The sequence below is a fragment of the Bos javanicus genome, chromosome 7, assembly GCF_032452875.1.
Source record: "Bos javanicus breed banteng chromosome 7, ARS-OSU_banteng_1.0, whole genome shotgun sequence".
Taxonomy (NCBI): Eukaryota; Metazoa; Chordata; class Mammalia; order Artiodactyla; family Bovidae; genus Bos; species Bos javanicus.
The window spans coordinates 37564161-37580155 of NC_083874.1; the positions used below are offsets into that span (position 1 = coordinate 37564161).

Sequence of the window (15995 nt, forward strand, 5' to 3'; positions counted from 1 at the left end):
CCTACCAAGGCTAAGTCACAAAGAAATAGAAAATCTGAATAGACCTATAACTAGTAAGGAGATTGAATCCATAGTTAAAACTCTCCCAAAAAAAACCTTGGACCAGTAGCTTCACTGGTGAATTGTACCAAACATTTGAAGAACTGAAAAGGAGGGAACACATTCTAAGTCATTCTTTGAAGCCAGCATTAGCCTGATTCTCAAATACTACTAGAAGACTGCAGACCAGTATCCCTTATGAACATTAATGCAAAAATCCTCAAGCAAATACTACTAAACTGAATTCAACAGCATATTAAAGGGAGTATACACCATGACCAATGGGATATATCTCTGGAATGCATGAGTGGTTCAATATATGAAACAATCCACTTAATACTTCACATTAAAAAATGAAGGGGAAAAATCCACATGGTCATCTTAATTGATGTACAAATGTCTTTCTTGTCCTCATAAACTAAGGTTCATTATAACATTCTCACTTTTAATGTTTCCTTCATGTTTCTTAAAAATAATAGCTAAATTGAGCATTGTACACTTAACTTTTTACAACCTAGTGAGTTAATGAGTATTTTTATTTACATTTTACCAGTAAAGAAACTGAAACTCAGAAAGATGTTAAAGGGCATCAAGCTAGTGAATGGTAGAGAAGGATTGTTGAAGACTCGAGTGTCTTCTAAATTTCCGACAAAGTTCCATCCCTTATTCCACCTACTCTTAATTGCTTGGATAAATATTGTGGGTTTGTTTAAGAACCTACTGTGTGGGTATGGTTAGCTTTTGATTCACATGGAACATTAGTTTGACATCTCTTGATGGTCTATACCTGTGGTTCACAAACAGTTCTGTAGGAAAATTCTTCAAATGGATATTAGTTTGAGTTCTTTAAAAAAAAAAAACAAAAAACCTCCTTTATGTGAGGTTAAAGGGTTTTTTTTTTCCTTTTAACTGAAGGCAAGAGTTTTCAAAGCCTTTTAAAAAAAAAATGTATTGGGAATTTCCAGAAAGGAGATTTGATAAGCAGCGTTTTCCAGTTTTACTTGACACCAAACTATATTCAAAGAACATATCTATACTGATTATTTGTTGACTCTAGGCATATAGGAAAATAATTTTATGTACATTTATGAGCTGTTACTTAGCTGCCTGTAGATACAATGACAGAGAAGACAATGGCAACCCACGCCAGTACTCTTGCCTGGAACATCCCATGGGCGGAGGAGCCTGGAAGGCTGCAGTCCATGGGGTTGCTAAGAGTTGGACACGACTGAGCGACTTCACTTTCACTTTTCACTTTCATGCATTGGAGGAGGAAATGGCAACCCACTCCAGTGTTCTTGCCTGGAGAATCCCAGGGACAGGGGAGCCTGGTGGGCTGCCATCTATGGGGTCACACAGAGTCGGACACGACTGAAGCGACTTAGCAGCAGATACAATGAAGAAAGAAGAGACTGGGAATAAGATGGGATAGTTCTGCTATTCTCTTGCTCTGTGACTTGGGAAAGCTTGTTCACTTTGCTAAGCCTTAGTTTCCTTTTATGCAAAACGAGGGGGTTGAAATATTGTGTTCACTTTATCATTGCTTTAATGTGAAAACAGAAAAAAATTCCAGATGTTTTATTCTCAGTTGAACAAAAATTTTGTTGAAAATTTCCAAATTGAGAATTTATTGAAAACTTCTTGTTTTCTAACATGAATTAATTAAATAATTAATAATGAATTAATTAAATAATAGCATAGGAGACAACCTGGACTTCAGAGATTGTTACTCAAGGTTTCAATCTTGGCTGTACCACTTATTATTCTTAAATAAGGATATTCTTACACAAAGTACATGCCCTCTTGAATACTTGGGTTTCTCAGTGGTGAAAATGAGGACTTTATTACTTACAGTGCTTATTACATAGGAATAAGTGCTTAGTAAGTGGAATCTGCAGGTATTTAATTTGGTAAATCAGTAATTAAATGTAAATAATAAAGATTGAGTATAAAAGCTTTAGTTACACATTAGAGCCTAGGTTGAAAGCCTGGCCTTTCACTTCCTGAAAGGACTTCACTTTCCATTTCTCCTGCTGCTACCAAAGAGGGCATATTGCTTATTGTATAAAGCAAAGCTCTCTGTGTTGGAGGAAGGAGAGAACAGAGATCTCTGCTTTTTGCTAAGTTTCTCTCTGGGAATAACTGAAAACAAATGTTAAAATATGCATCCTCACTAGGAATAAAACTACCATCAGTTCAGTTCAGTTGCTCAGTCGGGTCCGACTCTTGGTGACCCCATGATTTGCAGCACGCCAGGCCTCCCTTGTCCATCACCAACTCCCGGAGTTTACTCAAACTCATGTGCATCGAGTCAGTGATGCCGTCCAGCCATCTCATCCTCTGTCGTCCCCTTCTCCTGTCCCCAATCCCTCCCAGCATCAGAGTCTTTTCCAATGAGTCAACTCTTCACATGAGGTGGCCAAAGAACTGGAGTTTCAGCTTTAGCATCAGTCCTTCCAATGAACACCCAGGACTGATCTCCTTCAGAATGGACTGGTTGGATCTCCTTGCAGTCCAAGGGACTCTCAAGAGTCTTCTCCAACACCACAGTTGAAAAGCATAATTCTTGGGCGCTCAGCTTTCTTCACAGTCCAACTCTCACATCCATACATGACCACAGGAAAAACCATAGCCGTGACTAGACGGACCTTGGTTGGCAAAGTAATGTCTCTGCTTTTTAGTATGCTATCTAGGCTGGTCATAGATTTTCTTCCAAGGAGTAAGCATCATTTAATTTCAAGGCTGTAATCATCATCTGCAGTGATTTTGGAGCCCCAGAAATAAAGTCTGACATTGTTTCCACTGTTTCCCCATCTATTTCCCATGAAGTGATGGGACCAGATGCCATGATCTTCGTTTTCTGAATGTTGAGCTTTAAGCCAACTTTTTGACTCTCCACTTTCACTTTCGTCAAGAGGCTTTTTAGTTCCTCTTCACTTTCTGCCATAAGGGTGGTGTCATCTGCATATCTGAGGTTATTGGTATTTCTCCCAGCAATCTTGGTTCCAGCTTGTGCTTCCTCCAGCCCAGCGTTTCTCATTATGTACTCTGCATAGAAGTTAAATAAGCAGGGTGACAATATACAGCCTTGACGTACTCCTTTTCCTATTTGGAACCAGTCTGTTGTTCCCTGTCCAGTTCTAACTGTTGCTTCCTGACCTGCATATAGGTTTCTCAGGAGGCAGGTCAGGTGGTTTGGTATTCCCATCTCTTTCAGAATTTTCCACAATTTATTGTGATCCACACAGTCAAAGGCTTTGGCATAGTTAATAAAGCAGAAATAGATGTTTTTCTAGAACTCTATTCCTGTTTCCATGATCCAGCGAATGTTGGCACTTTGATCTCTGGTTCCTCTGCCTTTTCTAAAACCAGCTTGAACATCTGGAAGTTCACAGTTCATGCATTGCTGAAGCCTGGCTTGGAGAATTTTGAGCATTACTTTACTAGCATGTGAGATGAGTGCAGTTGTGCGGTAGTTTGAGCATTCTTTGGCATTGCACTACTGGGCATATACCCTGAGGAAACCAGAATTGAGAAAGACGCATGTACCTCGGTGTTCATTGCAGCACTATTTACAATATCTAGAACATGGAAGCAACCTAGATGTTTGTTGGCAGATGAATGGATAAGGAAGTTGTGGTACATATACACAGTGGAATATTACTCAGCTATTAAAAAAGGGAATGCATTTGAGTCCGTTTCAATGAGGTGGATGAAGCTAGAGCCTATTACCGGAGAAGGCAATGGCACCCCACTCCAGTACTCTTGCCTGGAAAATCCCATGGACGGAGGAGCCTGGTAGGCTGCAGTGCATGGGGTCGCTGCCAGTCGGACATGACTGAGCGACTTCACTTTCATGCATTGGAGAAGGAAATGGCAACCCACTCCACTGTTCTTGCCTGGAGAATCCCAGGGACGGGGAGCCTGGTGGGCTGCCGTCTCTGGGGTCGCACAGAGTCGGACATGACTGAAGCGACTTAGCAGCAGTAGCAGCAGCAGAGCCTATTACACAGAGTGAAGTAGTCAGAAAAAGACAAATACCATATATTAACACATATATATGGAATCTAGAAAGATGGTACCAACTATCCTATGTGCAGAGCAGCAAAGGAGACAGACATAAAGAACAGGCTTTTAGACTCAGTGGGAGAAGGAGAGGGTGGAGTGATTTGAGAGTATAGCATTGAAACATACATTACCATATGTAAAATAGATAGGCAGTTGGAGTTTGATGTATGATGCAGGGAACCCAAAGCAAGAGCCCTGGACAACCGGGGTCTGGTGGGGAGTGAGGGGGATTCAGAAGGGAAGGGACACATGTATGCCTGTGGCCAGTTTGAGTTGATGTATAGCAAAAACCATTAAAATATTGTAATTATCCTCCAATTAAATATTAAAAAAAAAATGTATCCTCAACAAGCTAGAGCCGAGCCCAGTGAAATTTAGAGAGTGCTTAGATTTCAACTGAGATTTTGCCCCAACCTCCTACAGTGTTTGTTATATATAAACAGATGAGATGTGGAAAGAAACACTTCTTAGGAAAGCGCTCTAGTGATTACATTGGAGTAATTAAGTCTAGTTGCGCAGTCCCTTTCCAAGTAGTTGAATGATATATATCTGGTTGTGATACCTTCCTTGAGTTACGCTTAAGCAAGAGATCAAGGATCAGAATATTTCAGAAGTAGGTTACCAAGTAATGTTGACATCCTGTTATCAACTGACTTGGGAAAGGAGGAAATTAGACCAAGGCTGGAGTAGGAGGATATCAAATAGTTCACACACTTCCCTCTAATCTCCCTTATGCATTTCGCTGTTTAGAGATTGATTGGAGTTCAGGGTACTAATGCTGTCAGGCTGTTGTTACTGTTGAGTTGCTAAGTCCTCTCCAACTCTTTGCAACCCCATGGACTATAGCCGGTATACCAGGCTCCTCTGTCCATTGGGTTTTTCAGGCAAGAATACTGGACTGGGTTGCCATTTCCTTCTCCAGGGGATCTTCTTGAACCAGATATCCAACCCTGGTCTCCTGCACTGCAGGTTGATTTTTTTTTTTTTTTTTAACCACTGAGCCACCTTCTGTTACACTTGTATAAATTAATGAAACTAAGTGTAGCATTTGTGCTACATCCTTGCCATGGGCAGTTCCTGGAAGAGGAATTAGCTCTGGGGGGAGAAGGAAGGGAGAGACCATCTTGGAACCAGGGATGATTCTCAGTAAGACAGACTTGGGTAAACCGGCCCGAGTAGGGGATTTGTGGTAGACACTGGTCCTGAAAGATTAGAGGGTGCCGAAGTTAAAATTTTCTACATATTGAAGCTATTTTTCCAATGCCATCTCATGTCACCTCAGATGTCAGTAGATCTTAGTGTAAAAGCAAAATTCTAAAGAGCAAGCCAGTTAGATGAGATTACAGATTTAGTTGACCTTCAGTGAGCACTTAACTGTGTACCTGAATTAGTGTGGAGGGTCTTCCACATAATTCTTTTTTAAAGAGTCTTGATATTCTCAACTGATACTGGGTATGATGATACCCATAGGATTGTTGAGGAAAATATATAATTCCTTACACAAAGTAATAATGAACAGTACTTAAAAACTACAGAGTGATGAAGTAAAAGTTGATCATTGACATGAGAACAGAGTGTTCATTTAAATATTTTCTACTGTATGCTAAGGTACTGCATTGGATCTAGGGGATATAGAGAGAAGTGGGTTCTCTTCTCGAAAGTTTTTAAAAATTATTTACTTATTTGACTGCACTGGGTCTTCATTGCTTTGCTCAGGCTTTCTCTAGTTATGGCAAACAGGGCTATTCCTCTTGTGGTGTGCCAGCTTCTCATTGCGGTGGCTTCTTTTATTGCAGAGCAGAGGCTCTCGGGTGCGCAGGCTTCAGTAGTTGTGGCTTGTGGGCTCTAGAGCACAGGCTTAATAGTTGTGGCGCACCTGCTGAGTTGTTCTTCAATGTGAAAGATCTTCCCGGACGAGGGATCGAACCCGTGTCCCCTGCATTGGCAGACAGATTCTTATGCTTTGTGCCAGTTCCTTTTAAGAGAATTACAGGAGCCTCCCTGGTGGCTCAGTGGTAAAGAATCTGCCTGCCAATGCAGGAGACAATGGGTTTGATCTCTGGTCCAGGAAGATGACACATGATTCTGAGCAACTAAGCCAGTGTGCCACAGCTATTGAGCCTGCACTTGAGAACCTGGGAGCCGCAGCTACTGAGCCCACATGCTGTACCTGCCGAAGCCTGTGTGCCTGGGGACCGGGCTTCACAATAAAAGAAGCCACTGTGATGAGAAGCCCACGAACTGCAACTAGGGAGTATCCTTGGCTGGTGGCAACTGAAGAGAAACCCACAGAGCAACGGAGACCCAGCGGGGCCAAAAATAATAAATAAATAAATAAAATTTAAACAATTACAGCCTGTTGGGTTCTAAAGAAATTAGTTTGGGAGGAGCTTGAAACCAATAACTGAAGTTATTAAATATAATGTTCCCTCAGCTTCTCTGTTTTACTTCTCTTCTGTATGTGCTTAGAGCTAAATGTGTTGGAGGTGAGGAGAAAATTGGTAGCAAAGCTTATGTAGTGTCTCAAGCTATACCTGTTATAGTCTTTCTTTTTGAAGAAAGCTGGCATTGCAAAACTTAATTGGCATGAAATGATTATTGGCTTGAGACATACTTAGCTTTTGACTCACATTGAAACCAACCCTAATCAATATAAATTGGAATGGTCCTTTTAAAGTGCATTTTAGTGCGTTTTAGCAGTATGTGTCAAGAACATAAAAATATGTACATTCCTTGGCCTGTAATTTTTAGCTGGATCCTCGGGGGGAAATCCTCAATACAGAGAAACTTTATAAACAGAAGTGTTCATGAGAATGCTATTTTAATAGCAAAAAACCAGAAGCAGTTATAGCATCTGTATGTCAATTGTTTTTGCCAATTGACATATTATGTGACAATTAAAATGATTATGAACTTTAATTCATAAGGGAATATTCTGCAAATAGGTATTTTTAACTACTAGCTTAGCCTCTAGTTAGAATATTTGGAGTTTAATTTTTCAAAAAAAACTCAGGGTATTAATGTACAGTGAAAATGTCTAGAGGGTTTCACTTAATAGTGATGATTATTGAAGCTTATCCTAAAAGGTCTTTTTAACTTGGACAGCCTTTTTCTGTAACCTTTTAAGCCCTTACTGTGTGCCAGGGGTGGGCATGTGTGCGCGTGTGCGTGAGTGCACATGCGCTTGCTCATTGTGTCTGACTTTGAGACACCATGGACTGTAGCCCACCAGGCTCATCTGTCCATGGAATTTTCCAGGCAAAAATACTGGAGTGGGTTGCCATTTCCTTCTCCAGAGGATCTTTCTGACCGAGAGATCTAAACTGCATCTCTTGTGTACAAGGTACTGGGGAGCATTATATAGAGATGAATCACATTCCTTTTTCTTAAGGAGCCTGCGTCCTGTAATAAGGCAGTAGAATGAGTTTACGTAAACAGCCATAATAGATGATAGAAAATGACAGGTGAATAAGCGAGGTAGAAAATATTTTTGGTAAAGACCCAGTGGTCATTCATACCCTGAGAAGAAGGTAAAAGTAAAGTCCAGTTCTTAAAGAGAATATATAGAGAAGTGGAACCCTGACATACCAGTTCTCTGCAGTGGACAGCAAAGTAATCAAAAGTTAAAGGAGATTCTATTACTAGCTTGGTACAAAAGTAGTTGTAGTTTCAAACTGTGAATTTAAAAAATTTTTTTATCTGGCTGCACCAGGTCTTAGTTGTGGCTTTCAGGATCTTTGATCTTTAGTTGTGACATGTGGGATCTAATTCCTTGACCAGGGATTGAACCCAGGCCTCCTGCATTGGGAGCAGGGAATCTTAGCTACTGGACCACCAGGGAAGTCCCCGGACTGTGAAATTTAAATCATTATCAGTTCAGTTCAGTCGCTCAGTCGTGTCCAACTCTTTGTGACCCCACGAATCAAAGCATGCCAGGCCTCCCTGTCCATCACCAACTCCCGGAGTTCACTCAGACTCACGTCCATCGAGTCAGTGATGCCATCCAGCCATCTCATCCTCTGTTGTCCCCCTCCCAGCATCAGAGTCTTTTCCAATGAGTCAACTCTTCGCATGAGGTGGCCAAAGTACTGGAGTTTCAGCTTTAGCATCATTCCTTCCAAAGAAATCCCAGGGCTGATCTCCTTCAGAATGGACTGGTTGGATCTCCTTGCAGTCCAAGGGACTCTCAAGAGTCTTCTCCAACACCACAGTTCAAAAGCATCAATTCTTTGGCACTCAGTTTTCTTCACAGTCCAACTCTCACATCCATACATGACCACAGGAAAAACCATAGCCTTGACTAGGCAGACCTTTGTTGGCAAAGTAATGTCTCTGCTTTTCAATATGCTATCTAGGTTAGTCATAACTTTCCTTCCAAGGAGTAAGCGTCTTTTAATTTCATGGCTGCAGTCACCATCTGCAGTGATTTTGGAGCCCCAAAAAATAAAGTCGACACTGTTTCCCCATCTATTTCCCATGAAGTGATGGGACCGGATGCTATGATCTTCGTTTTCTGAATGTTGAGCTTTAAGCCAACTTTTCACTCTCCTCTTTCACTTTCATCAAGAGGCTTTTTAGTTCCTCTTCACTTTCTGCCATAAGGGTGGTGTCATCTGCATATCTGAGGTTATTGATATTTCTCCCAGCAATCTTGATTCCAGCTTGTGCTTCATCCAGCCTGGCGTTTTTCATGATGTACTCTGCATATAAGTTAAATAAGCAGGGTGACAATATACAGCCTTGACATACTCCTTTTCCTATTTGGAACCAGTCTGTTGTTCCATGTCCAGTTCTAACTGTAAGTTCAAACACATCTTCATTAATCAGAATAGGAACCATTACAATCAACGCTTTTTTGCCAACAAGAAATAAGTTTGTTTATTCCTGTAGCATAAAAATCCATGCTTTGGGATTCTACGAACTCTTGGAAAGCATTTTCTGCATCCTGCCAGTTGTGGAAGCGTTTGCCCTGCAAAAAGGTGTCGAGATGCTTGAAGAAGTGGTAGTTGGTTGGCAAGAGATCAGGTGAATGTGGTGGATGAGGCACAATTCCATAGCCCCGTTCGTTCAACTTTTGAAGTGTTGGTTGTGTGACCTGCACCGTGCGTTATCATGGAGAAGAATTAGGCCCTTTATGTTGACCAATGCCAGCTGCAGGTGTTGCAGTTTTCTGTGCATCTCTTTGATTTGCGCGTGCTTCATATGGAATGGTTTTGCCAGGATTCAGAAAGCTGTAGTGGATCACACCAGCAGCAGACCACCAGACAGTGACCATGACCTTTTTTGGTGCAAGTTTGGCTTTGAGAAGTGCTCTGGAGCTTCTTCTCAGTCCAACCACTGAGCTGGTCGTTACTGGCTGTATAAAATGCACTTTTTGTCCCATGTCACAATCCAGTAGAGAAATTGTTCACTGTTTCATAAAACAAGAGGAGACAACACTTCAAATTGATTTTTTTTGATTTGCCGTCAGCTCATAAGGCACCCACTTAACGAGCTTTTTCACTTTTACAACTTTCTTCAAATGCCAAATGATCACAGCATGGTTGACTTTGAGTTCTTTGGCAACTTTTTGTGTAGTTGTAAGAGAATCAGCTTCTATGATTGCTTTCAGTTGGTCATTGTCAACTTAGGATGGCCGGCCACTATATTCATCTTCAAGGCGCTTGTCTCCTTTGCAAAATTTCTTGAACCACCACTGCATTTTATGTTCATTAGCAGTTCCTGGGCCAAATGCATTGTGAATGTTGCAAGTTGTCTGCCTGCTTTATGACCCAGTGAGCTCAAATTTAAAAATCACTTGAATTTGCTTTTTGTTTAACATCATATCCCTAGTTTAAAATAAATATAAAATAAACAGCAAGTAATAAGTCATTAGCAAAAAAAAGTATGAAATGCACATTAAAATGATGTATAACATCACCACATTTATTTAAGAATGTATTCCGATATCAAACAGCAAAGGTCAACAAAGAAAAACTGCAGTTACTGTTGCACCAACATAGTACAAGCCAGAAGGGAATAGCCAAAGTAGTAAGAGGCCCAGAATGGTCAGGAACCAGAATTAAAGATGGTCAGAGCTGTCATAGCCATCAGTTCTTAATAGATCTCTAGAGTTCTTAACAGAGCTTTCTAATTTCAGTATTGAAAATTTTGCAGTATTTTAAGCATAAAAATATATTAACAAAGTTTCTGTACTGTGTAATTTAAATTTTTTTAAATTTCTGTGTAGTTTAAAAAAATAAACAAGTGCATACCTAAAGAATGCAAACTTTAATTTTTGTTTTGTTCTTTTAAGCTCTGGAAAGGATATTCAGTCCAAATTAAATCCCTCGTTGTACATAAAGGAATCTGGAATTCAATTATGTCTGGTCTTTGAATCATAGGTTACAGAACCAAAGCAAGAATCTCAGCCTCCTGACTCACCAGTGCATGTTACCACATTCTTGTCAGGTTGAGATCAATCTCTTTTTTCCGGTTGCTTGCTGGTTATTAAGAGGGATTTGTTGAGGATAGAGACTGTGTATTTATCCCTGTATCCCTGGACATAGTAATAACACAGAATAGACAATAACAGTAGACATATGTTGCATGAAAAGGATAGTTGGGTAGGTTTGGCTTCTCTCTTAGACCTTGAAGGAAGGCTAGGATTTAGCTTTGTGGAAGTTCTGGTCATTTGGTATACACAGAAGCTGTTAGATTTGTTGAGTTTTGAATACCTAAAGGAAAATAGAAAATAATGCCGAAATCTACGTTGGTGCTTCATTGTAGGAACACTTGAATGCCAAGCTAAGAATTTTGGAATTTGTTATCCAGTTAGCTGAAAAGTTTTGAGCAGAGAAGTAGCACACACACACACAGGAGTAGGGAGACCAGGGGAGGTGGGGAAGAGTTAGGAAGAGAAATTATTGTGACCATTCACTTGAGGTATCATAAAAGCTTGATTGAAGATGCTAGATGTGGGAATGGAAATATGGTTATAGATACAGAAAACCATCAGAACTTGGTTACCGATGAAGTGTGTAGTTCAAAGTATAGAGTACTCAGAGATGCGACTGAGGTTCCAGATGTCATCTTTGCCTGTATAGTTTGGAAGATGGTGGTGTCATTAACACATACAGTAGTTTTAAATGATATATTTGAGGTACTTGTGCCACATCTAGATGGAAATGTTGAATAGGCTATTGGAAATGTGCTGCCAAACTTCAGAAGAGAAGAAATACATTTAGGAGTCATTTGAGTAGAAAGGATCATTGAAGGCTGAGGATTAAATGAGATTGCCAGGAAGAGGCAAAAGCCAAAGACACATCTTTAGGAAATTTTCTACATTTAGAGGGGGATGAGAGAAGAGTCAGAGCAGATTTATTTGATCATAGACAAAGTGAAACCTAAAAGTCGTGTAAGGAGAAGGGAGTAGGGAGAGTACTTACAGGAGGGAAACATCTGAATTACAGATTCTTTTTAATAAAAAGTTTTACACAGTTTGTATTATAAGCTAAGTCTTATGCTAATAGCTAAAATATGTAAGTTAATGAAAGGCATGTTTTGCAGAAAACCTGCGTTATATGAGTATGTATTATAAACAGAATAGATGTTTAACATTAAATAAGACTATTTTGCTGAATGTAGAAGTTGAAGAAGTCTTTCATTTTTTAAACTTGAATTTGAGAGAATATAGTCAAGTAGTCTTTTTAATTAAAAGCCTTGAAGTTAAGACAAGAAATTTTTTGTTTGTTTTAACATATATGATAACCATTTGAATGAATTCTGAATAGTGATGTTTTACCATACTTGTATATCTGTTTGCCTTCAGCACTTGGTAGAGTATTTCCCCTGCAGTATTTGTAAGTATTCTATTGAGGGTAAAAATATCCACCATGTACTGTTGGTTTTTGCTAAGTAACTTTTTGTTTTTATCTTTCAGGATCTGACTGGCATAGAATCTATGGATCAATGTCGCCATACCTTGGAACAGCATAACTGGAACATAGAGGTATTATAGGATTCATTATGAGTGTACTTATTTCTTACTCCCTGCTCTGATAACAGATCTCAAAGACGTGTACGTTTCTTTTTTTCCTTTTCACAGCAAAAATCTTCTCTCAATAGTTTGTTTTTTGTTTTTTTAATTTACAGCTCTTTAGTCTTTAAATTACCCACTCCAGTGTTCTTGCCTGGAGAATCCCAGGGACGGAGGAGCCTGGTGGGCTGCCGTCTATGGGGTCGCACAGAGTGGGACACGACTGAAGTGACTTAGCAGCAGCAGCAGCAGCAGTCTTTAAATTTGTGTGAAAGGTGAAGATTATAATCAGAGTTTATAAAATCACAGAAAAGATTGTGACCAAATCCCTCAGTATAGTGTCCCTCCCTCTTTATATTTTCTTAATGACTCTTTGGGGAAAATACTGGTTTTTCTATATTTGATTTACAGCCAGATACCATAATGTGAACCTTTTTATTAAATATTTTAAAATTTATTCTTATGAATTTTCTATTTAGTTATGTTACCTGCAGCTCGTCATTTTTTTTTTCAGTATATGGATCTTTTGTGTTATTTGATGTTGAATTGGCTAGTACTTCAGAATAGTCTCAATTAATAATGGTAATAGCAAACACCTGGTGGGCTGCCGTCTATGGGGTCGCACAGAGTCAGACACGACTGACTCGACTTAGCAGCAGCAGTAGCAGTAAACACCTTGTCCTCACTATAATGCCTCCAATGTTTTATTATCAAGTGTAATGCTAGTTATTATTTTGAGATAGAGCTACTAGAATGTAATAAGCTCCATGAGAGCAGAGTGGTTTTGGTTTTTTTGACTATTGTATTCCAGCATCTAAAATTGATCCTAGTATATCATAGGCTCTCAGATATCTGTTGACTGTTCTTCTTTTCTTGCTTTATTAGTGGATGTTGAGTTTAATCAAGTGCACTTTTGATGTCTGTTGAACTTAACTATTTAATTATGGTATATTATTTGAATAGAGTACTGGATTACAAGTGGTATTTAGTTATTCAGCGCTATTTTGGAGCAATTCTAGGCTCTGGCACTAGAGCAAACAAGACTTAAGTCCCTATTCTCATGGAGCTTCAGTTTGTAATAAATGCTGTGAATAAGATGAGTAAAGAAAATAGAATAAAGAGGATAAGGAAAGTCATTTTAATAGGGTGGTCAAGTAAGGCCTTTCTAGGGAGGTTATATTTGAGCTGACACCTGAATGATGTAAAGGAATGATGAATGTGGAATTTTAAGGGGAATACATTTTAGGCAGAAAGCATGATGCTGCTCTGTATGATACTTTGGTATTGTCTCCTTGTTAGACTTTTATGTCAAGCATATGCTGGCTTTTTAAAATGACTGACTTGATAAAATGGGTTGAGAAGCCTAGTTAGCATAGATTGAAAAGGAAGCAATTTAAAACTTGCTTCTGCCTTTTCTGTATTAACTTCTTCATTTCCCTCCCATTGGTCATAATCTATTTGTTGCCTACTTTTTTCTTGATAAGCTTTCTTGAGGATCCTTTTTTCTTAGAGATTTTCAGGATAGGTTTAGAGATTAGCATAGGCTGTCTCAAGCACTATGTCATTTTCTCTCTTCTATGTTTGTTCTATTATTCCCTCTTCTCATGGTTTTTATTATGCTTACTTTCCTTTTTAAAAAATGAGATTTGAAAAAAAAAATGAGATTTGCTGGAGACTTATTTTACTTGTTTATAAAAAGCTCTTGTATTTATCAGTTCTTTTTACTGTTTATAAAACAAAATCTGATGTTAATGTATTTTACCATACTTTTGTAGGTTTGTGTTCTCCTTTTTTTTTTTTTTTAACCATTATGATTTTTGAAGCTTTGTTAATTTATTTGTACTCTTACATTTAAGCCTGTGAATTTTCTTCTGAAACTATTATTTTAAATGTTTTATTTTCTTCTTTGGTCCAGGAGTTATTGAGAAACACTTTTTTGTTTGTTTATATAGCTGTATAGATTTGTATATAATTTTCTTGTTACATAAATGGAATTATGCCATATTTACATTTTTTCACTTTCAGTAACTCCTAAAAATAATACATAAAAGTAACTTTCGTTCTAAGTTACACAAAAAGATGCTCAGTATCACTTAACTATTACAGAAATGCAAATCAGGGCTACAGTAAGGTGCCATCACATTCAAGTCAGAATGGCCATCATTCAAAATTCTACAAATAACAGATACTGGAGAGGGTGTGGGGAAAACAAATCCTCCTGCATTGTTGGTGGGAAAGTAGTTGGTGCAGTCACTGCAGAAAACAGTGTGACGGCTCCTCAGGACACTGAGCTCAGAATCGCCACACGGCACAGCAGGTCCACCGCCCGGGTGTCGTCCAGCGGAACTGTGAGTCAGAAAGACACAGCGCCCCCGCCAGGCGTATAGCACCATTCACGACAGAGGAGGCATGGAACCAGCCTAATGTCCACCAACAGAGGAACACATAAAGAACATGTGATGTGTGTATATATACAGTGGGATGCTGCTCAGCCATAAAAAAAGAAAAAAAGAAATAATGCCATTTGCAGCAACATGGATAGAGCCAGAGATTATATCATACTAAGTGAAATAAACCAACAGAATGATCTCTGTTCGTTTCCAAGGCAAACCATTCAATATCACAGTAATCCAAGTCTGTGCCCCAATCACTAATGCTGAAGAAGCTGAAGTTGAACAATTCTATGAAGACCTAAAAGACCGTCTAGAACTAACACCAAAAAAAAGATGTTCTTTTCATTATAGGAGACTGGAATGCAAAAGTAGGAAGTCAAGAGATACCTGGAGTAACAGGCAAATTTGGCCTTGGAGTATAAAATGAAAAAATGAAATGGCAAAGGCAAGCAGAGTTTTGCCAAGAGAATGCTGGTCATAGCAAACACACTCTTAAAACAACCCAAGAGAAGACTCTACACATGGACATCACCAGATGGTCAATACCAAAATCAGATTCATTATATTCTTTGCAGTCAAAAATGGAGAAGCTCTATACAGTCAGCAAAAACAAGATGGGAGCTGACTGTGGCTCGGATCATGAATTCCTTATTGCCAAATTCAGACTTAAATTGAAGAAAGTAAGAAGAACCACTAGACCATTCAGGTATGACCTAAAACAAATCCCTTCTGATTACACAGTGGAAATAACAAATAGATTCAAGGGATTAGATCTGATAGAGTGCCTGAAGAACTATGGACGGATGTTCGTGACATTGTACAGGAGGCAGTGATCAATACCATCCCTAAGAAAAAGAAATGCAAAAAGGCAAAATGGTTGTCTGAGGAGGCCTTATAAATAGTTGAGAAAAGAAGAGAACCTAAAGGCAAAAGAGAAAAAGAAAGATATACTCATTTGAATGCAGGGTTCCAAAGAATAGCAAGGAAGGATAAGAAAGCCTTCTCAGTGATCAATGCAAAGAAACAGAGGAAAATGACAGAATGGGAAGGACTTAAGAGATCTCTTCAAGAAAATCAGAGCTACCATGGGAACATTGCATGCAAAGATGGGCACAGTAAAGAACAGAAATGGTATGGACCTAACAGAAGCAGAAGATATTAAGAAGAGTTGGCAAGAATACACAGAACTATACAAAAAAGATCTTTATGACCCAGATAACCACAATGGTGTGATCACTCACCTAGAGCCAGACATCCTGGAATGAGAAGTCAGTGGGCCTTAGGAAGCATCACTGTGAACAAAGCTACTGGAGGTGATGGAATTCCAACTAAGCTGTTTCAAATCCTAAAAGATGATGCTGTTAAGGTGCTGCACTTAATATGCCAGCAAATTTGGAAAACTCAGCAGTGGCTACAGGACTGGAAAAGGTTAGTTTTCATTCCAGAGCCAAAGAATGTTCAAACTACCACACAATTGT

The 15995-nt window shown here is 39.2% G+C and overlaps 1 protein-coding gene across 4 annotated transcripts in view; it reads left to right on the forward strand.

Annotated features, from left to right (window-relative positions):
- FAF2 (Fas associated factor family member 2) overlaps nucleotides 1-15995 on the forward strand; it is a 71243-nt gene that overhangs the window by 28237 nt on the left and 27011 nt on the right. For all 4 annotated transcript variants that reach the window (XM_061423020.1, XM_061423023.1, XM_061423022.1 and 1 more), the window contains one exon: nucleotides 12029-12097. In XM_061423020.1, the coding sequence (XP_061279004.1) occupies nucleotides 12029-12097 (69 nt within the window). The remainder of the gene's footprint in view (nucleotides 1-12028; nucleotides 12098-15995) is intronic.